At 59.5% G+C, this 20,832-nt stretch overlaps 7 protein-coding genes across 7 annotated transcripts; 4 read left to right on the top strand and 3 right to left on the bottom strand.

Moving 5' to 3' along the window:
* Nucleotides 1-1,149: 1,149 nt before the first annotated feature.
* CLG1 (cyclin-like protein) lies at nt 1,150-2,151 on the top strand (the record flags this gene model as incomplete). The annotated part of the gene is made up of 1 exon (XM_047982564.1): nt 1,150-2,151. One exon carries the CDS (start codon nt 1,150-1,152, stop codon nt 2,149-2,151), a length of 1,002 nt encoding a protein of 333 aa, XP_047838530.1.
* A 1,739-nt stretch (nt 2,152-3,890) lies between these two features.
* JDV02_001620 (uncharacterized protein) lies at nt 3,891-5,552 on the top strand. Its single transcript, XM_047982563.1, has 2 exons — nt 3,891-4,648; nt 4,913-5,552. The coding sequence occupies exons 1-2, from the start codon at nt 4,327-4,329 to the stop codon at nt 5,524-5,526; spliced, it is 936 nt and encodes a 311-aa protein (XP_047838529.1). The 5' UTR covers nt 3,891-4,326; the 3' UTR covers nt 5,527-5,552.
* A 230-nt stretch (nt 5,553-5,782) lies between these two features.
* Nucleotides 5,783-7,472, bottom strand: TIM54 (mitochondrial import inner membrane translocase subunit tim54). The gene has a single exon (XM_047982562.1). It carries the CDS (start codon nt 7,257-7,259, stop codon nt 5,952-5,954), a length of 1,308 nt encoding a protein of 435 aa, XP_047838528.1. The 5' UTR covers nt 7,260-7,472; the 3' UTR covers nt 5,783-5,951.
* A 2,455-nt stretch (nt 7,473-9,927) lies between these two features.
* On the top strand, nt 9,928-12,521 carry CBK1 (Serine/threonine-protein kinase; the record flags this gene model as incomplete). Its single annotated transcript, XM_047982561.1, has 4 exons — nt 9,928-11,063; nt 11,131-11,631; nt 11,687-12,160; nt 12,218-12,521. The coding sequence occupies exons 1-4, from the start codon at nt 10,336-10,338 to the stop codon at nt 12,519-12,521; spliced, it is 2,007 nt and encodes a 668-aa protein (XP_047838527.1). The 5' UTR covers nt 9,928-10,335.
* A 207-nt stretch (nt 12,522-12,728) lies between these two features.
* Nucleotides 12,729-14,385, bottom strand: sap62 (CWF complex protein sap62). Its single transcript, XM_047982560.1, has 3 exons — nt 14,218-14,385; nt 13,039-14,128; nt 12,729-12,980 (listed from the first exon to the last, which is right to left on the bottom strand). The coding sequence occupies exon 2, from the start codon at nt 13,963-13,965 to the stop codon at nt 13,222-13,224; it is 744 nt and encodes a 247-aa protein (XP_047838526.1). The 5' UTR covers nt 13,966-14,128; nt 14,218-14,385; the 3' UTR covers nt 12,729-12,980; nt 13,039-13,221.
* Nucleotides 14,386-15,239: 854 nt separating this feature from the next.
* On the top strand, nt 15,240-17,180 carry NUG1 (nuclear GTP-binding protein nug1). Its single transcript, XM_047982559.1, has 2 exons — nt 15,240-15,341; nt 15,400-17,180. The coding sequence occupies exons 1-2, from the start codon at nt 15,314-15,316 to the stop codon at nt 17,025-17,027; spliced, it is 1,656 nt and encodes a 551-aa protein (XP_047838525.1). The 5' UTR covers nt 15,240-15,313; the 3' UTR covers nt 17,028-17,180.
* DIS3 (exosome catalytic subunit dis3) lies at nt 16,948-20,501 on the bottom strand. Its single transcript, XM_047982558.1, has 2 exons — nt 20,256-20,501; nt 16,948-20,201 (listed from the first exon to the last, which is right to left on the bottom strand). The coding sequence occupies exons 1-2, from the start codon at nt 20,449-20,451 to the stop codon at nt 17,446-17,448; spliced, it is 2,952 nt and encodes a 983-aa protein (XP_047838524.1). The 5' UTR covers nt 20,452-20,501; the 3' UTR covers nt 16,948-17,445.
* Nucleotides 20,502-20,832: the final 331 nt, after the last annotated feature.

Raw genomic sequence — 20,832 nt, 5'->3', positions numbered from 1 at the left:
TCCTCGCCATCCCATCCTCCCCATTTTACTCATGCTTCCACGAACACACCCTGGTCACTTCGCTCCTCTTCCCAGTCTCCTCCCCAACCCTCTCCTCTCTTTTCCTTCTCCGTCGTCCCTCTTCACTCCTCCACGACAAACCGAATCCGCCGACTCCTTCGACAACCACGCTCACGAACTTGTCATCGTTCGCTGACGTCTCGGGTTCCGGTCGCTCGCGCGAGTCTTCACCCATCTTCCCGCCTGTCAGCCCCCGCCGTTGTGCCTCCTCCGGCCGAACGTGTACAGTGCTGTGGTGATCAACGACGGCTAGTCGCGCGATACCACGCTCTCGGGCTCGACTCTCTTCTCGCGGGGTGATTCCCTTCTTGTCCTCGAGGTAAGCTCTAGTTCGACACGAGCCATGTCTTGTTCCCTACGTTCGGCACGCGCCAGCCCGACCGACAACGATGCTACTACAACCGCCGTCTTGCCCAACATGCCCTGTCGCGGATCTGTTGGAGACTGTTTTGGAGTTGGCACCGCGTCGGTTCCACCACAGGACCCCAACTCGTCCATAGCACAGACCGGCGTCTTGCTACAGGTAGATGGGTTGTTGAAGGGTGTGGGTGTGCAACTCCTTGCTCGTCTTGGGCCTATGTTTTCACTGCCCACACAATACTTGATGCGGCCGAGGGCAACACGCCCCTTGTGCCACCTACATAGCGATGCTGTCCATTGTGCATGCACAGTACACTAACAGTGTCTACAGCGTACATCTGCACCGTTCCGCCCAAGGGTCTCGACGTCGCTTCTGTACCAGCCACTTCTGGTTGGGTTTGCACGATCCGAACATAGCGGTGCCCTGCTCGCTCCATCATTCGCACCGCCGTCCTCTCGCCCTTCTTGGCCATTTCCAAACATTTGACAGTCTACGGCGACCATTTGATTTGCACGACGGTCCGAGCACCAGCGGTAAATGGCTCGACTCTTTGAGTAAAGATTTCACCGACCCTTTTTTCTTTTCTCACGTTTACTCCTCTGTGGCCGCGAGACAGCGCCATCAGTGTCGTGTGATTCACCCACGTCGCTGAGTCTCTGCGCCAAGAGATTTTCTTCCGACAAAGATCGAGTTCCGGTCTTCGTCGGAATTCCACAAACACCGTCATCATGCCGGGTGGAGTCTGCGCCGTCCTCGACTATGAGGTCGACATGATGGCTGAATACGTTGCGGAGATGGCCACGCGAGTCGTTTCTCCCGAGGCGGCCATTTCCACGCCCTTTCGCAAGTTTGTTTCCCAGATCTTGACCTCGACAAGACTCCCCAGCACCACGATCCTGCTTGGCATGAACTATCTGGCCAAGCGGATCAATGCAATGAAGGAGCAGGGGCCCTACAAGGCCTCGGAGGGTCAGGTCTGGCGCTACCTCACGGTCTCGCTTCTCTTGGGCAGCAAGTTTCTCGACGACAACACGTTCCAGAATCGCTCCTGGTCCGAGGTTAGCGGCATTGCCGTGTCAGAACTGAACGCCCTCGAGTTTGACTGGGTTCAGGCTATGAGCTGGAGGCTCTACGTCAACCTGGATCTTAGCAAGGACTATCAGGCGTGGCTTGAGAACTGGAGAGACTGGCAGCAGATGAAGAAGCGCCAGGCGGTGCAAGCGAGCCGGGAGAGGCTCGCCTCCCTGGTTCCCGCCATCGACACGGAGCTTGCGAGGTATCACAACACCCGCCAGTCCCCTCACTCGCGCTACATTCAGGAGCAAGTTGCCGAGTACGAGCGCTATCAGGCCATCAAGGCTCAACAGCGGCCATACCGCGCACGAGATGCTGCTTGGGCGCACAACCCATGGAGTGCACCTTTGACCCCACCGGACTCTGGCTATGGAACTCCAGACTACGGCATGTCAGCGACCTCCAGCAATGCCCTGTACAACGAGTGGTTTGCCCAGGCCACGGCCCAGTACAGCAACCGGTACCCGCAGCCTCCTGCTCATAACGCCTTTTACCCCAGCCGCCAGACCCCGTATCCTGGGCATTACGCCTACAACCAGGGCATGTGGGAACAACACAATCTGGCCGAATGCAACTGCCGGAATTGCATGACCCCGATGAAGCAGCAGGCTCCGTACTTCATGGCTCATGGGTACGGGCAGCCAGTTGTGGGGTAAAACCCTGCACAGTTTAGTGCGGCGATTTCCTCGTCATCAAAGAAGCGACACTTACGACTGTCTCCAACGACACATAAACCGGAGCCAGGCATTTTGATTTTTAATGGCCACGAATTTCTTCAATTTTATAAGGACGACTTTCTATTTTCTGATACCCCGGCACGAGAAAAGAATGTTCACGCGACGAGCCGTTGGCTCGTTCGGTTTTCAAAGAGGCTGTCGTTCCTGCGGGGCGGCTACGTTTGCTGGACTCGAGAATTTTGTCAGGCAGACTGACTCGGCGTCTGCGACTTCCCTTATATGATGCCTCGCATGATGGAGCGACAATTCTCCACTGGTACACGTTTGTTAATGGTCACATCCGGCGTTCCTGGTTCCCCAAACATCTGGGATTTTTGCGCGATAGATTTGGTTTCTCTTTTTTTCTTTCATGACCCTTGTTCGGTTTGCGATAACAGAACGGTGCATTTTCGAGGCTTGCCGTCGCCACCGAAATACTGTTTATTCCGATGGTCCACAGGCATCATGCCAATTTCAGTGCGGTCGAGGCGCGCTCATCTGTGAAGCCGCCACTTCAGGCTTCACATGGCTTGGAGCTGGACCCGACCCTTGGATGCGACATTTGGCTGAAAATTTGGCCTGTGATGGCTCTCACGGCGTCGCATGGTCGGGAAGAGAGGGTTTCTTTTGTTTTCGCCATCCATCAGCGACTCAAGATGCACCAGCGTCAGGCACGATACAGTTGGCCAGCCGAAGTCATCGGGCGTCGAAAGTCGCCGGGATGGGTTTGCGCTGGTGACTACGATGCGCATCATGATGCAAGTCAGCATCCAAAAAAAGTTCAAGGACAGTACATATTGCATTGCGCTAATTCAAGTGGACATATCTGTCTACTAAGGAAAAAGGGGGTTTGATGAGACGGCTCTTCATGCATTGCGTTCAGCGGGAAAACGGGGTATGGCCACGCTGTGGTTTTTCTTCACCCATGGCACTGCATTCGGGGGTTTGTGTTCTTTTGGGCTGTCAGCTACTTTTCTTCACACAGACGGGCCGATTTGTTTCGGGCTCAGCGTGCTGGGCGCCGTTATTGGCGGCCCGTTGATGACATTCTTCACGTTTTGTTTTTTCCCCATGAACTGGCATTCTGTAGAGATGCACGGATTTGCGGTTCGGCGGCTTGTTGTGCGTCTGGGTTTAATGACGGTCTTCTATCGGCGCCGGCATCCGCAGCGCACGCGGCGTTCTTTGTCGCGGCGAGAGGCGCGTTGTCCTCGTCAGGCGGTGCGACAGGCATATAGTGTGAGGGACAGGCAATGTCACGCACGGTTTTCACTCAGCGGCATACGCGTCCGGGTTTTGGGCTGGCTTGTGTCTTTAGAGTCGATTCGGGTCAGCGGCGGGCTGCACAGTGATGGACGAAAAGCGCTGGCGACGTCCCTGTTCGAAACACCGTGCACATATGCGCATGTGAAGGGGGGCGTGGGAAGGCCATGGAGTTGGCACGCACCAAACCCGCCGCAGCTTACTTGGCATTGCTAACTGCAATTCCCATAACGCAAAAATCAATGAAAAACATGCTTGTCGATGAGGCCACTGTCCTGTGTGATTGATTGATGTTTTGTTTGGGTCGTGGTGCTACTGCGACCAAGACGACGGGTGGCGGGTAATTGTCGGTTATTCTTGGGCCAAGGTGCTGCTTCATTGTCATGCACTTAGTTCTTCAGCTCTCAACAACACCAAGTCAGGTATTGGCGAATCGGCGGGCTCGCGTCCAGGTGAGGCTCAATCGTTTGCTGCAAATTCTTGGCCACCGAGCCACAAGAACTTGGAACTCAAGTGCCGCTCTTTTGCCCCCGGGAGTTGTTGGGCTGCGCAGTGGTACGTTGGCAATAGCGACTCCCGCCTGTCTACCAAGTACGAAGTATAGTATACTGTAGACTGTACACCAAGGCGCCGCCGCCCCCACCACTACTACGTACCACGATCCTCACATCAGCATCGTGGGCCGTTGCAGGCCTCGTTGGTCTCACTTCACCTTCCCTCCCCTCACCTTGGCCCTCGCGCGACCAGGGACTTGCAAGAACGGCGTGTGAGACGAAGGGGAGGAAGGCGCCCGTCCCACTCCCCGTGGTGCCGCCGGCCAGCAACAGCAGCAGCAGCAGCAGCAGCAGCACCATGTCCGGGCACTTTGTCTCCGCGGGCAAGATAGGGCCCGGCGGGGAGCCGTACGTCGCCGAGGGCGGCAGCGGCAAGGTGTCGTCGTCGCCACAGCAGCAACAGCAGGACGGGAGACGACTGGGACAAGAGGGGGAGCAAGAGCGGAAACAGCAGCAGCAAGAAGAACAAGAACCAGCAGCTCAGCCGCTGGCCAAGAACGTCGAGTGGGAGGCGGTGCAGAGGGAGCTGGACGCGGAGAGGAAGCGCAGGGACGAGGCGCGGCACAAGGCCGCGGCCGGGGAGGAGAAGTCTCTGTACGACATTCTGCAGGCGAATAAAGGTTTGACGAGCCCTCATCCTCTTCCCTCCCTTCCTCCCTTGCTTTTCTTCCTTGCTCCCTTCCTTCGTCCATTACCCCTTTTGTATGCTACGAGAGCAGTGAACGGCATCACGAGACCGACATTTCTGCGATACTGCCCCCCTCAAGTTTCACACACACACACACACACACACACACACACACTTCTCTCTTCTCTCCTCGCCCTTAGTTTTCTTCCACGAATACTGACGGGCGGCGACTCTCCCGCGGTCCGCAACGCGACAGCCGCCAAGCAGGCCGCCTTCGAGGAGGCGAACCGCATCAAGAACCAGTTCCGGGCGCTCGACGACGACGAGGTCAAGTTCCTGGACGAGGTGCGGGCGCGGCAGCGACGCGAGGAGGAGGCGGTGCGGCGCGAGACGGAGGAGGGGCTGCGGGCGTTTCGGGAGCGGCAGCAGAAGAGCGGCAGCGGTAGTAGCGGACAAGATGGGTACTACGGCCTGGAGCAGCAGCAGCACCAGCAGCAGCAAGTGTCGCTGTTGGCGTCGACGGCAGACATGGGCGATGAGGAGGACTGGGCGGCGGCGGCGGGACGGAAGAGAAAGAGAGCGGCGGCGGCGGCGGGGAGGGAGGGAGGGTTGAAGGGCGTGGTGAGGAGGAGGAGTAAGGCGAGCGAGAGCAGTGGCGCGGCAGCAGCAGCAACGGCAGCAACGACAGTGCGGGAGGAGGGGGCCGTGGCGGCGGCGGAGGGAACGGCGGGTGAGCAAAAGGCCAAGGAGGCGACGGCGGCGACGGCAGGAGGGCGCAGGAGTAGTGAGGCCGGAAAGGAGGCGCCTCCGGAGAAGAAGACGAAGGCGTCGGCATTGGTAGACTATGGCTCTGACGACAGCGACGAGTAGCTCGCTGCCTTGGCTACCTTGATGCGTTGCCACTGCGCATATCTACCAACTTACGATTATGATACGTTGCCATCGTGAATACAGGTACCTAACAAGTTCCGAAGCAGTACTTAGTACATTGTTGGTGAGTACAGGGAAGGCCCGACAAATATGCCTCAAGAGATCAAATCAATGCTTTGCGTGTACGGCGATGACGTTGCATGCTTTGATTAGAGTAGATGGATTTTGGCGGGACTGCCTGCCCGCCCGCCCTGCTGTTCCTCTATAATGCCTACAGAATGCTTTTCCGTACCTCCCCACTGGTATACAAGAAAGGGTCCCCTCGCAGCGAGATATGTGATATGGTACATGATACAAGTCGACTTTTTCACGGGGGTTTGTTCGTGCCCATGAAGCAGTCAGGACGTTCCTTGACGCAAGCCCCTTCAGTCGCCGTCCAGGTTGCCCACGTTGGGCCCCTTGGGCTTGCTCTCGAAGGAGCTGGCGCCCCATCGCCAGAGACTCCGCAGGCTGCCCTTGACCCAGCCCTCAATCTCCTCCTCGGGGACGACGATCTTGGCGGCCCGCGCCTCGTCCTCGGGCTGCATCTCGAAGCGGCGCATGCGCTCGCCGATGCGCTGGTCCAGCACCATGGGCGACGTCCAGATCTTCTCCTTGGGTGGCTCGGCGGCGGCGGCCTGGGTTCCGTCGCCCACGGCGGGCGGCTCGTCCTTCCACGTGCTCTTGGGCCAGTCGTTCTCCTCGCGCTCGAGGAGGAGCTGCTGCTCGAACTGGCCGTCGGCCTCGCGGTACTCGCGCGCCGCTGCGAAGCACACGGCGGCGACGTCGCGGCCGATGCTGTCGGCGAGCTTGCGGCGGTTGAGGAAGCGGCCGAGGCGGACAAAGGTGTGCCTGAAGCCCAGGCGATGGGGAAAGGCTATGGGAGCAGAGGGCGAAAACTCGAAGGGAATGTGCACGGGGAGGTTGGCGGCGGTGTAGTCGTCTGTGGTGTTGTACGGCGGCGGTTGCGGCGGCCGTGATGGCTTCTCGTCCTTCTTCTCTTCCTCTGCCTTCTTCTCCGCTGTCGTCTCATCGGTGCTGCCGTCGTCTGCCGTCGCGGCATTCGTCTCGGCGACCGGGGGCGCGGGTTGGGGCGGCGCGTCCAAGGGGCCCAGCCAGCCCTCGTGCAAACCGCGAATGTACTCCTTCCAGGTGTGTCGGCCGATGACGATGTCGCCCTTGACGCCCTCGTACTCGGGGACGCCCATCCGTTTCCTCAGGTCGGTGACCATGCTCTCCTCCGTCTTGGCGAGCTCCTCGCCGGGCCGCTCGTCAGCCATCCTCGCGCGGCGAATCTTCTCCGCAACGGCGGCCCTGACGTCACCCTGCTGGCGGCCCTGGACAAACTCCCAGTCCATGCCCGAGGCGGACAGCACGGGCTTGACGTACTCGATGAAGTGGTCTTGCGCGACGCGCAGGCCGTCGCCGGGGGGCGCCTCGAGGTATATGGTGAGCTTGCGCGGGAGCTGGCTGGCTTTGCCGATGGGCTCGCGGGAGAGCGGCTCCACGGCATGGCGCCACTTGGCCGTCGCGCGCTTCGTCTCTCGCTTGTCGTAGATGATGGCGGTGGTGAAGGCGCCGGTGACGGCCCAGAAGATCATCCAGTTGCGCGAGGGCAGCTTGCGCGGCAGGTTGGGCAAACCCAGCATGCGCAACGCCGGCGAGCCGGGCTTTGCTTCGGTGTTGACATACATGATGCCGGAGGGGGCGAGGAGGGGGATGCGGCGGCGGCGGCGGCGGCGATGGGACCAGTCGCTGCCGCGTGCAAAGTCGGGGAAAGGGCGATTGACAAGGGGAATTTGAAGAATGTCCCCGGGCGTGTGGCCGCGGTGTCGTCCACGGGCTCAGTGGATGTCGGCTTTGGGAGTGAAAAAAAATAGGCGCGATAAGGCGGGTTGTCGTTGCCGATAAGGCGGGCGGGCCGGAATGGAAAATTACCTCTCCGGGGCAGGTGCTTTGGCTCTGGAGCTGTAGCTGCGAGAGCCGTGGGTAATAACGGTGGGTTGCAGCAAAACAGGGAATCAATTAGGCACTGCGTACAGCACCAAAACAGGGGTCACCAGTGGCTGTACGGTGACCCTGAGGCCTGGGGGAGAGAAATGCAGAAGGGTCATTCTCATCTCCTGCAGTTCATCAACGTCAGGCGGACGTGCTACTTTCGCGTACCGAAACCCATGAAAACTTGGAGAGGCAATGCTCTGTTCATTTTCACACGCCAAGGGATGTTGGCAGCCTGCCCTCTCCTTCTGCGCGGCTTCGGGAAGACCTGCCTGCATGACAAGCTCCGTAGCGCCGTTGAACACGTTGCATCGCAGCATCCTGCAGGAAGCCGCTGATGTAAAGAACGTCTCGTGCTTGTGGTACTAAGTTGGTAAGAGCCTCCATCGCAGGACCGAAGTCGTGTTGACATGCTGAGTCAAGTACGTACCTTGAATTGTACAAGTACAAAAAGGGACACAACTGCATGCGTGCGTAGTACGAATATAGCAGATCACATATGAATGACACCGCAGACAATGTCGTACGAGGTGTGGGTGCCAGGGTATCCATCCATCCGCCTGGCGCACGGGGACAAGCGTGGGACGCGGGGGAAAGGCAGATAGTACTAGATGCAAATGCGCATTGCGCAGGTTGTTGGCAAAGACGTGTAAAAGCATATGAACCTGCGGGAGCTGCTTGGCGGCGGGAATGTCCCCCAGACCGTTGCATTGCGACCAACAGGTCAATTCATGGCATAGCATGGCTGTGGTGTGCGGCAGCAACAAGCCCCGAGCATCGATGAGGCAACACCGCCATCCAGCATTGAAGCCGAGGGGCCGTGACTCGCGATTGTCGACACGTACGAAGTACAAAGTATGTACATACGCGCATGAGATGCGACTGTCAGCCCCGGGCCATCCATCATAACAGACACACACGGTCGAGCACGAACCCGCGGGCCAGACGTCCAACTTGCCCCGACGGAGTCTCAAGCCAAGGAACGTGATGAGTCCAAGCGTGGCACCAACCCCCCTTTCTATGACGGCTGGTTGGGGCCCTACGCCGCGGCAAGCGGACTGTCCCGCAGTTGGGGATTTTACCAGGGCCTGCATGTGTTGATTTCGTTAGTCGAGGCCGGCCGGGGACGCTCGGCGTTGTGACCTGTGCTGTGTTGTGGGCTCGCGGAATGTGCCATGGAGACAAACATGTGTGAGAACAGAAGACGGGGGAACAATCAAGCTTCATCACCCGGCCCGTGGTAAACAAAACCCAGCGAGCCAGCGCAGCCAGCCACCGAGCCTGCGAGCGAGCGAGCGAGCGCAGCCAACAGGCGGTGGTGGTTGCACTGGCGGGCATCTTGAAACATGCCGCCCGTGAGAGAGAGACAGTCTGGAAGCTTGAAAGGCTTTAGTAGGTTGCGGGAGTGGAGGGTCCACTCGGTGCCCGAAGCGAGCCAAGGCGCGTGTCCGGGCCCCTGATGAAAGCCCTCCCTGAGTCCCACCTCACCCGTCCATCAAGGCATACTACCTGTACTTCGGGAGGGAACTGATGGAGGCGGGCTGGCTGTCCTTGCGGACGGACGCTGGACTGGGCTAGGTACCTACGCTTGGCCGGACACCTGGTCCTGGAGCATGCAATTCATCCCCGCCCAGTCCAGGGAGCCCTCCTCACCGCCAACCCAGCGTCCTCGCCTACACCCGCCCGCACCTGACCACTGCGTCCCTACTAGGGGGTACTAAGGTACTTTAGGTACCTACCTCTCTCCACTGTAAGTTCATGTTACCTTCTAGTGGCGGCCGCTGTTGGCATAGCACGTGCCCACTGATCCAGCGGCGGTTCGGACAGGCGCGCATCTCACCAAGTTGGGTCCATGGTGGTCCAGGGAGCTTGAACCCAGCCTGCCTCACCTTGTCTGACGGACGCCAGACGGGACCCTCCGTCAGTGCATTGGTAAGTCGTCGAGGACGATTCCACCAACCTGTGGCGGTAGACTGACTGGATGCCCTGCCTGCCCGGGCTCAGACCTGTCCACTACACCATTAAACCTAGAAGCTAGCAGTAGGCGCACGTTAGCAACTGGAAGCCCCCTATCCCTTCCAGTGGTCCCCACCTCACCCGCCCACCTGGCAAACGCTCCCGCCGCTTGGCCGCAGTCGCGCCGCCCCCCTTGTTAGGGGTACCCTTCCCCAGTACTGTGCCTTGCAAGCATCCCAAGGTACCCCCGTCAAGGAGAACTCCCACCTGCTGCTGCCGCTGCTGCTGCCGCTGCTGCTGCTGGCCGCCCCCCACAGGTTGCCATTTGACGGAGCCACCCGCACGCTGTGCTGAGGAATGAAAGCCGCCCGCGCTGCCCCTCAGCGCTGCTCCTCCTCCACCGTCCCAGCTCCCACAACCTGGAACCTCCTCGTCCTGGCATCATAAGTCCCCTCCTTCCCCCAGGGCCCAGGTCAAGACGCGACAGGTGGAACGAAACTTTGCCCGCCCATTGACTCGCTTCAGAGCCGCACCTCGTTCGTTTCGGATCGCCTTGCCGGAGTCTTGACCCAGGCTGGCTGGGCCCTCCCTCACCTGCAAAGTCCCCCCCTCCCGAACCAGCATCCATCACGTTCCCATCCCTGAGACCCTCCTCTCCTCGTGGCCCTCTTCGACACCAACGGGCTTCGACTGCTCTTGCCGCATCGCCATATCTCGGCTGGGCCCCTCACACCTGCCACGACACTCGTGCCCGCCCGACGCTCTCGCCCAATTCTCTCGCCTTGCATCTCGTGATCGGCCGAGCCGGACGGAACCATGGACGCCAACAATAACCGCCTGCATCTCAACTTCGGGAACTCTGACCGACTTCCCCTCAATGACAGGGCATACCCGACGACGCCCTCGACCTTTCCACAACCCGTCTTCCCCAACCAGGCGGGACAACAGCAGCACCAGCACCAGCACCAGCACCAGCACCAGCACCAGCACCAGCAACCGCCACCACCCCAGCAGCATCACCAACAGCAGAACCATCCTCAAGGTGGCATGCCGGCGCATCAGCAGGCTTATGCTGGCTACGCACCCCAGGGATACTTCCCTCAGGCGCAGCCCGGCTATGCTGCTCAGTATCCCGCCCAGGCCGTCACCAACGACTACGCCCACGCCCAAAATGGCGTCTACCAGGCACGATCTAATACCCCTGGCACCAACGACCCAAACGTTGGCCTAGCCCATCAATTCTCGCATCAGAACTTGGGAGGCGGCGCTGCTAGAGGCGCTCAATATGCTCCCCGCGGACCCTCTCCCGCCCAGCGCCCGAGAACTGCCGGTGGAAGCGCACAGCCGGGGCCGTACGGGGCCTATGTGAACGCGCCTCCCATGCCCACGCAGAGCCATCCCCCGGCCGAGATTTTCCAGTCCGCTCCGGAGCGGAATCCCGACAAGTACGGCACCAATGCCAACAGCAACCAGAAGAAGTGCTCCCAGTTGGCCACGGACTTCTTCAAGGACAGCGTTAAGCGTGCTCGTGAGCGCAACCAGAGGTATAGAGCTCCCGCGCAGTACAATGACACCGATGCTTGGTCCATTGCTCACACAGACTCCGAACAGACAAAGTGAATTGGAGCAGAAGCTTCAAGATCCGGGCCAGAACCCCGCTCGCAAAGAGCAGCTCTGGTCCACGGCCGGCCGGAAAGAGGGCCAATATCTCCGCTTCCTCCGAACCAAGGACAAGCCCGAAAACTACACCACGGTCAAGATCATCGGCAAGGGTGCATTCGGAGAGGTCAAGTTGGTTCAGAAGAAGGGCGATGGCAAGGTCTACGCCATGAAGTCGCTCATCAAGACGGAAATGTTTAGAAAGGATCAGCTTGCTCACGTTCGGTCCGAGCGCGACATCCTGGCCGAATCCGACAGTCCCTGGGTCGTCAAGCTCTACACCACCTTCCAAGACTCGTATTTCCTGTACATGCTCATGGAGTTCTTGCCTGGAGGCGACTTGATGACAATGCTCATCAAGTACGAAATCTTCTCCGAGGACATTACGCGCTTTTACATTGCCGAAATTGTCTTGGCCATCGAAGCCGTTCACAAGCTCGGCTTCATTCACCGGTACGTGCAGTCTTGATGTGCCCCGCAGGCGAAACGGGACTCTAACGTAAAGCAGCGACATCAAACCCGACAACATCTTGCTCGACCGAGGTGGCCATGTCAAATTGACCGACTTTGGCCTGTCCACTGGCTTCCATAGACTACACGACAATAACTACTACCAGCAGCTTCTGCAGGGCAAGTCGAATCGCCCTCGCGATCGCAACTCCGTCGCCATTGACCAAATCAACTTGACCGTCAGCAATCGATCGCAAATCAATGACTGGCGGCGGTCACGCAGACTCATGGCGTACTCGACTGTCGGTACTCCCGATTATATCGCCCCCGAGATCTTCACGGGCCACGGCTACTCGTTCGACTGCGATTGGTGGTCTCTGGGCACCATCATGTTCGAGTGCCTTGTGGGCTGGCCGCCGTTCTGTGCCGAGGACAGCCACGACACATACCGCAAGATCGTGAACTGGAGGCAGACGCTGTATTTCCCCGACGACATCACGCTGGGTCTTGAGGCCGAGAACCTGATTCGGAGGTGAGTGCCCCCCACCTGCCTCTTAGCAGTCATGATGCATTGCTTACACGCCTCTAGCATGGTTTGCAATACCGAAAATCGTCTTGGACGTGGTGGCGCGCACGAGATCAAGCATCACCCCTTCTTCCGTGGTGTCGACTTTGACAGTCTGCGCCGCATTCGCGCGCCATTTGAGCCGCGCTTGACGTCAAACATCGACACAACGTACTTCCCCACAGACGAAATCGACCAGACGGACAACGCGTCAGTGCTCAAGGCCCAGGCCATGCAGAACAACCGCGGCCAGCCAGAAGAGTCGCCCGAGATGAGCCTGCCGTTTATCGGCTACACGTTCAAGCGGTTTGATAACAACTTTCGGTAAAACCGAGGCTGTAGAAACTCTGGGCGTTGCCCAGAATTGGGGGCCTGGCCAGCTGGCCTGCAGCCGTGGGTTTTTTTTTGTGGACGAAGTGAGGAATCTGCATCAGCATACGCGTGAGAAGACGTAGAGTTTTACTGCTCGTCATACACATTTTCGTTGTCAGCAAGGCACAAGATGAAGTTGGGTGTGAGGACACATGGGGGCACTCGGGCCAATGTAGATGCTCGGCCTAGAACCCGTGATGGGGTGTGTCATGTAGCTAGCTAGGGGCTGCCAGGTGCAGCCAGAATCATTATGCCGTGCCCTGACATGACAAAGTCGCCGTGGAAAAGCCTCGTTACGTTCCACCAGCATCATCAAGCCGACTCGACTTCCGCAACGCCTCCCTTCCAGTGTCTGGCAAGACCAGCAGGTGATGATGTAAATCAACAGACTCCAAACGCCTGGCCCAACGTATTGCTGCTGATGATTCGTCAGTGAGATCTCCCGACCCCTAAGTGGCAAGCTGTGCCCTTACAACTTCTTTACTGGACCGGCCCTGGCAAACAGCGTGGGTGGACACCAGTCTGACCGTTATCATGAATTCTTGTTCATCATACCTTGGCAAAGGTACAAGAACAAGCGATACGGCTACCACCCACTTGGACGCCGATATTGGGGCAAGTCGTCCTCCTCAAGCGCCACCTCGGGGCGTCAAACGTCACTTCCTTCCCGACAAGCCCGGCGCGGCGTTGAAGCGCTCCTCGCGCTCCGTCATGAACATGACCTGAATCCAGAACTCCTTGGCGTCGGGGTCCCAGAAGGAGAACTGGCGGTCCTCGCGCTTGTCGAGCTCGCGCGAGGGGATCTTGAAGCCGACCGTCTCGTAGGGGTCGGCGGCGACGACGAGGTACTGGAAGTTCTTGTCGGGCTCCTCGGCGCGCTGGGTGAAGGCGTTCATGACCTGCCACTTGGGGGCGGCGTCGGGGGGCGCGTCCGGGTACTGCAGCTGGAAGAGCAGGCCCTGCTGGAGGGAGAGGGGGTCGCGGACCTTTGTGATCTTGTAGCCGGGGCGGCCAATCTTGACCACGTTGCGGCGCCCGGCGGCGGCGGCGAGCCCCGCGGCGACGCCCAGGGGCAGGCCCGTGGCCGGGTCGACGCCGGACTGGCCGGCGCCGGCGCCGCGGCCCTCCTTTTGCTCGCGGGCGGCGCGGCGGGCGAGGTTGGTCTGGTGCTTCTTGCCCTGCGTGTGGGCGAGGTAGGAGCCGTCGTTCTGGTGGACCGTCAGGCAGAGGCGGCACTCGAAGGAGCCGACGTGGTTCTTGAAGAAGTAGGGGTCCTTGTCGAGGTCGATGGTCTCGAGGGCGAGCTTGCGCAGGCGCTCGCGCCGGTCGGCGTTTGTGGCCGAGTGCGACGCGACGCCGCCGCCGCCAAACTTGGAGCCGGCGCGGTTCTGGTAGTCCATGAGTACTACTGCGTCTGCTACTGCGGCTACCACTGCTACTCTGCTGATGTGGTGTTTCTTGCTCGCCCGGAGTTCGTGATCCCTGGAGGAAAGGGGGCGAGCGAGCGAGAGCGCTGGGTGGCGCTGCGTGGGACGAACGCCGGACTGGCGGCGGAGAGAGAACCTGGGGGGTTTTGTGTGAGAGGCTTCGAAGGACGAGGACGCGACCTTGTGTCTTTTTTTTTTCGTCTTCTTCTTTTGGAGATTTCTCACCTGACTGATGGAGAAAAGCCGCTTGATCGTTTGTTTGGTAGGCGAGCGGTCGATCTGGCACGCGGTACGTGGGGAGTACGGACAGAGAAGGCGGTCGTTTGAGGTTGGCGGAGGAGCGTGAAGTGTGCAGTAACTGGGGACAGGGACGTCGGTCGGCGTCGCGTAAGGTGTCTGTCGGCGCAAAAAAGTTGGGCGGAGCCCCGGCTGACCAGTCGGGCGAAAGGTGTGCCAAGGTGTACGTACCTATGTAGGAGGGCGGGCTGCTGCTCACCTCGGTGAGGCGACGGGTGGGTGGGGGTGGAAATTGCCCTGGGGGAAGAAGAAAAAAGTGGCGACTCCTGGTACAAAGTGTGCTGCAGTATACGAAGTACAGTGGGAGGTTCAGACTCCCATCACGCGAGCGAGATAGCCAACAAGGGGCCTACCAAAACATGGCATAATGATAAAAAAGATAAGACTGGAAGATGAGAACGTATTATGTCTTTTTCTTTTATGATTTCATTAGGCTTGCCTCGCTCTCACTCATGACGACATTGGCTTCGAAATGTGGAACGCGAAAGTGCTGTCAGGCCCTCTTGCACAGACGATGGCACTTCGTACGCACGGCAAGCGCAGCCGATGTGTCTTTTCGCCGAGCCCGATCTGGCAGCTAGTCACACTCCGGATCTTCCAAATGAGCCTCCACGTGCAAAGAAATAAATACCCTCTGATATCTACAAGCCCTTCTCGACGTTTTGACTGGCTGTCTAAATGCCGTCGCATGCCGCGTTGTACTTGTGATCGGGATGACGCCTTGTCCCCCGCATCGCCAGCCATACTGGATGAGAAATTTCTATAAACTGCCGGACTTGTATACTCAAGAACTGTCTCTGTAGCCAACGAAAGTACTTCGTATATAGAGATCCATTCGCATGGATGGAGCCGAGTGTGCACAACACACACCGCCTTCAATGTGGGGAAGGAAACCCGCCTGGCGGGCAGAATCTGCATCCCACTTAATTTTTTTTCCTTGGTGCGGCCCTCCAACCTCAACCCGTCCGCAGCCTCACGACTGCCGTTGCTCGAGACAGCCTCTTGTACTCGACAAGACATCACAATGGCGGGCTCAATCAACAAACCAAAGAGTGAGCTCGCCTTTGTAGTCCCGACCATGGCCTATTCGCGCTAACATTTGCCTCCCAGAACCCACGTCCAAGCGCGGCACCTCGCGCCTTCGACACAAGATCGAAAAGAAGGCCGCCGCCAAGCAGCGAAAGCAGCGCAAGCTCGCCAAGCAGAATCCGGAATGGCGCACCAAATTGAAGAAGGACCCCGGCATCCCCAACTTGTTCCCCTACAAGGAGAAGCTGCTCGAAGAGATGGAGGAGAAGCGCATGCGCAAGGCCGCCGAGGCTCAGAAGAAGCGCGACATGGCCAAGGCCGCCAAGACGGGCGCTTCCCAGCAGCAGGACGACGATGAGCACGTCATGGCCGAAGCCGCCGACGCCGACCAGTTGATCGACCAAGACGATGACGACGACATGGATGAGGACATTGACGAGTCCAACCCGATGGCTGCCCTGCTCGCCAGTGCCCGGGCCGCCGCTGCCCAGTACGACCGCGACCTGGCTGACAGCGACGGCATGGACGAAGACGACGATTCCGAAGACTCTGACGACGGCGGTGTCAACGAAGTCTCGGTCGGCCAGGCCTCGTCGCGCAAGACGTACGACAAGGTCTTCAAGCAGGTCATCGAGCAGGCAGACGTGGTCCTCTACGTCCTCGACGCCCGCGACCCCGAGGGCACCCGCTCCCGCGAGGTCGAGCGCAGCATCATGGCCGCTGCCGCCGGTGGCAAGCGCCTCATCCTGGTTCTCAACAAGGTCGACCTGATCCCCCCCAAGGTTCTGCGCGACTGGCTCATCTACCTGCGCCGCTACTTCCCCACCCTACCCCTCCGCGCCTCTGGCGGCGCCCCCAACGCCCACACCTTCAACCATCGAGACCTGACGCAGCAGAGCACCTCGGCGACGCTCTTCAAGGCTCTCAAGAGCTTCGCCGCCAGTCGCCAGCTCAAGCGCGCCGTGTCCGTCGGCGTCATCGGTTACCCGAATGTCGGCAAGAGTTCCGTCATCAACGCTCTCCTGGGTCGCATGAGTGGCAAGGGTGGGAGCTCCTCCAAGGCCTGCCCTGCCGGTGCCGAGGCCGGTGTCACCACCAGCATCCGTGCCGTCAAGATCGACAGCAAATTGACGCTCCTCGATTCTCCTGGCGTCGTCTTCCCCTCGTCATCGTCCATCCAGTCCGGCGGCCTCGTCTCCCTCAAGAACGCCACCGAGGCCCACGCCCACCTCATCCTGCTCAACGCCGTGCCTCCCAAGCAAATCGACGACCCCGTCCCCGCCGTCAACCTCCTCCTCCGCCGTCTCTCCACCACCCCCGAGCTGATCCAGAAGCTCACCGACGTCTACGACATCCCCGCCCTGCTCCCCGACCGCGCCGACGGCGACCTCACCACCGACTTCCTCGTCCAGGTCGCGCGCAAGCGAGGGCGCCTCGGCCGGGGCGGCGTCCCCAACATCAACGCCGCGGCCATGACCGTCGTCACCGATTGGCGCGACGGCCGCATCCAGGGTTGGGTCGAGCCGCCCACCCTGGCCGTCGAGTCTGCCGGCGCCCCGGCCAAGCCGGCCGTCAAGAACGCCGGTGAGGATGCTGTCGCGCCTGACCAAAAGGAGATTGTCACCGAGTGGGCTGCCGAATTCAAGCTTGAGGGCCTCTGGGGAGACGGAGGCAATGGCGCCGACGATGTCGATGCCATGGAGCAATAGGACTGTTTGAGACGGGACCAGGAAGGAAAGTCGGAGGGGGGGGACACGGGATCATTTTGACCAAGTGCTTGCATCACCTTTGTTCACAGATTGTTTGGCGTTTACGGCTGGGCGGGACTAGACCACCACCATTACATGTGGTGTCAATTTCATTGACATATTCGCATCTTGCTCTTCTCGTTGAGGCTATCCGTGATGATCTGACTTGATCCGTAGAACACCTCATCCGGTCTGAATTGTTTTGTAGCGCAGCAGTAGGCTCTACGTAGCCGTGTCGGCAGCAATCTCATGTACCGGGTTGCTGAGGGCAAACGACCGTCTTTTGTCATGACGTTTCTTCTCATCTCTCCTTCTGACATTGCCCGTCTATCACCCGTATGCGCCTAGAGATAGATGCCCCATTACCCAACCGTTACCGTTACGCATCCATCAGCTCCATCTTGACGCCTCTCTTGCCCGTCGCCTCGTCCTTCTCGTCGCGGACCCTAACCTTGACCTTCTGGAAGAGCTCGACCCTGACGGCCCTGCTGCCGCTCGTCGTGAGCGTGTACGTCTCGGCGTCGAACTCGCTGTCGGGCTCGGGCTCGGCCAGGTCGCGCAGGCGGATCAGGCCCTCGATGCCGAAGCGCGGGACCAGGACGACGAAGCCGTTGCTGAAGATGCGCATGACGAAGGCGTCCTCCTCGGCGACCTTGCCCTTGAGCGCCTGCCCGACGTAGTAGGCGATGCTGGCGCGCCCGGCCATCTGCGCGTTGCGGTGGCGCACGTTGATGTTCTTGCACACGGCCTCGAGGCGCCCGCGGCTGCGCACCGACGGGTGCACCGCCTCGTACCCGATGGCGGCCGCCAGCTGCCTGTGCGCGAGCAGGTCCGCGTACCGGCGGATGGGCGACGTGAAGTGCGTGTAAATCTCCGACGCGAGGCCGTAGTGGCGGAACTCGGGATACGCCTGCGTGCCGGAGCAAAAGTACTCGGCGCTCATCATGCACCGCGTCGCCATGATGCGCACCAGAGTGTTGAAAAAGGGCTCGCCCGGCTCGACGCACTCGTCGAGCGAGTCGGCCAGCGCCTTGCTCGACTCGGTGCGCAGCTCCAGCCCCTTCTTGACGCGCAGCTCGTTGGCCAGCTCGTCAAAGTTGGTCTTGGGCGGCGCCGCGTGCCGGCGCAGGATGGCCGTCTGCGGGAACGCCTCGTAGATCTTGGCGGCGACGCTGACGTTGGCGAAGAGCATGAACTCCTCGACCAGCGAGTTGGTGTCGAGCAGCTGCTTCGTCTTGACGTCGATGGGGTCCGACGACTCCGACTCCATCTGCACCTTGACCTCGGGTGACGACAGGCTCAGCGCGCCGGCGTCCATGCGCTTCTGCTTGAGCTTCCTGGAGAGCTTGAGCAGCATGCGCATGCCCCGCGTCAGGTCGTCCTGCTGCGACTCGTCGTCGATGCGCAGCTGGGCCTGTTCGTAGCTGAACGCCTCGCGCGACTTGATGACCGACTTGGTGAAGCGCACGTTGACGATGTCGGCGTTCTCGTTGACCTCCCAGATCGTGGAGAATGCGTAGCGTTCGACGTATGGCTTGAGCGAGCACAGGTCCGTGCCCAGCAGCGGCGGAAGCATGTCGATGCGCTTGTCGACCAGGTACACCGTCGTGCCGCGGATGCTGGCCTCCGTGTCCATGGCGTTGGCGGGTTTGACAAAGTGAGACACGTCGGCGATGTGGACGCCGACCTCGTAGTTGCCGTTGGGTAGTTGCCTGGCGTGGAGGGCATCATCAATATCCTGACACCCGACCGGGTCGATGCTGCAAATGAGAAGCCCTCGCAAGTCTTCCCTGTCTCTCCACCCCGGATCGTCTGTGCTGGCAGGGATTCTCCAGTCGTGGCCCTCCTTGGGCAGGCAGTCGAGCACCGTCTTGGGGAATGGTCGGTACTGCACATCCCACTCCAGGAGCAAGGCCTCTGTCTCGGCAGCCTTGGTCTCGAGATCCCCCAGGGAGCGCACAAAGTGGCCCACTGGATGTCTCGAGTCCCTGTCCCATGCGTCTACTGTGACCAACAGGCGCTTTCCCAAGAGTTCTGACACTTGCCGGGTGCGCAGCCTGATCTTGGGGATCTTCTTGTCCATGGGAATGAGGAAGACACTGTCCTGCTTGCGACCCTGCGTTGACGCCCGGCTGGCGGAAGACGGGTCGATATGGCCCACATATTGCCTCCAGTTGCGTTTGATTACCCCAACAATCTTCGCCGTGGGCTGAGGTAGGCTCTCCGAAGATGCCTTGTGAGTTCGCTTGACGGCTTCCTGAAGCGCCTTTCGCTCCTTGTCGGTCACGAAATCCTCCCGCTCCTCGGCATCGGCATTCTCGTTTTTTGTGATGGCGTCTTCCTCAATAATTTTCGTTGATGGCGCCTTCCACTTGTCCTGCGGCAAGAGCTCCACTACGACGACATCGCCATCGATTGCGCGGTTGATGCTCTCGCGGCCGAGGACTAGGAGCGGCTTCGGGAACGCTGGCACCTTTATCGAGCCTTCCAAGTAGTTATACGGGGACACGTTGAAGATTCCCTGGTGCATGAGACCTGCCTTGACGCCTGTCATCATTTTCGACATGGTGTAGTACTCGGGGTACAGCATCTGCCCCGGTTTATTGAAGCCCCCTTGGCTTTGCGACTCGGCCACCATGTCGAGAAGCTTGTCGCCATCTTCGAGGCTTCTGACGTAGTCCGCTAACGTGGAGGCGTGAAGTCCCTGTGCTCGGGCCTTTTTCAAGTTGGCCTGGTCGTCGCTGAGCATGACTATGGCGGGCACCTTGTTGGCTTTTGTTCGGGCAAGATGCTCGCCGTACCACTTGACGGCAAGCCTGACTGCGCGATCATTTCGGTCGTTGACGGTTTCATTGGGTTCCCGGTTGACGTAGGTCTCCAGGCGGAAGTCGTTAAAGAAGACGTAGAAGCGCTTGTCCTCGCTCTTGGTCAGCCCGACGAGCCGGTTATACAGCGGCAGCGAGCGGTTCCGAAGCTCCTCTAAAACAGTCTGCAGGATGACGACATCGTAAAATGAGGAACTCTGTTCAAAGAGATCCATGGCGTTGAGTAAGGCATTGGTGTCGGGGATCAGATAATGTCCTTGGGGGAACGCCTTGGTGCCCGCCGGCTTGTCTGACAGAACAAAAGGTAGCACTTTTGCCGGTCAGCCACGAGACCCAGCCACGGGGATCGGAATCCTCAACATACCCTCGCCAGCGGCATTTCTGGGAGCACCTTCGAGGCATGCCTTGCAAATTCTTGAGGAGCAGGGGATATCCGTTCGGAGGTAAACTTCTCGCACAATCTTCTGGACCTTGCCGCTCCGAGTTGATCGCACATAAACCTTACTCGAGATGTTGGACGCGAGGGGTCCGGCCTCGTGCGATCGCTTCAAGCTTGTCATGGTGACGTTGTGCCTGGCTGCGTCGAGGGGGATGAGAAAAGTCGTAGATGGTGAAAGCGACGATGAGCGTTTGGCGGGGCGAATCAAATGCGCCGGGGCGCTAAATGTCTTATCGATAATGCATCGCGGCCAGAGTCCAGAATATCTTGAACCTCATCACATCCTGGCGGGCGCTCACGGTGGTGATCCGTTTGTCGCCCGTCCCCAATGACGGCACAAGATCCTATCCTATCATAATATGGCACCTGCTGTTTCCCGTGCCCTCGTTGTCGTAATTCCAAGCCTCGCTGCCGCCGTTGTCCAAAAGCCGAGCAAAATAGTCACATGACGAGTAAGAGTCACGTGACTGGAAACCATCACGGTCGTGTTATTGCGGCAGGT

This window comes from Purpureocillium takamizusanense, chromosome 1, assembly GCF_022605165.1.
Source record: "Purpureocillium takamizusanense chromosome 1, complete sequence".
Lineage (NCBI taxonomy): Eukaryota > Fungi > Ascomycota > Sordariomycetes > Hypocreales > Ophiocordycipitaceae > Purpureocillium > Purpureocillium takamizusanense.
The sequence above is the reverse complement of the archived record's forward strand: the minus strand, read 5'-3'. Positions and strand labels throughout refer to the sequence as shown.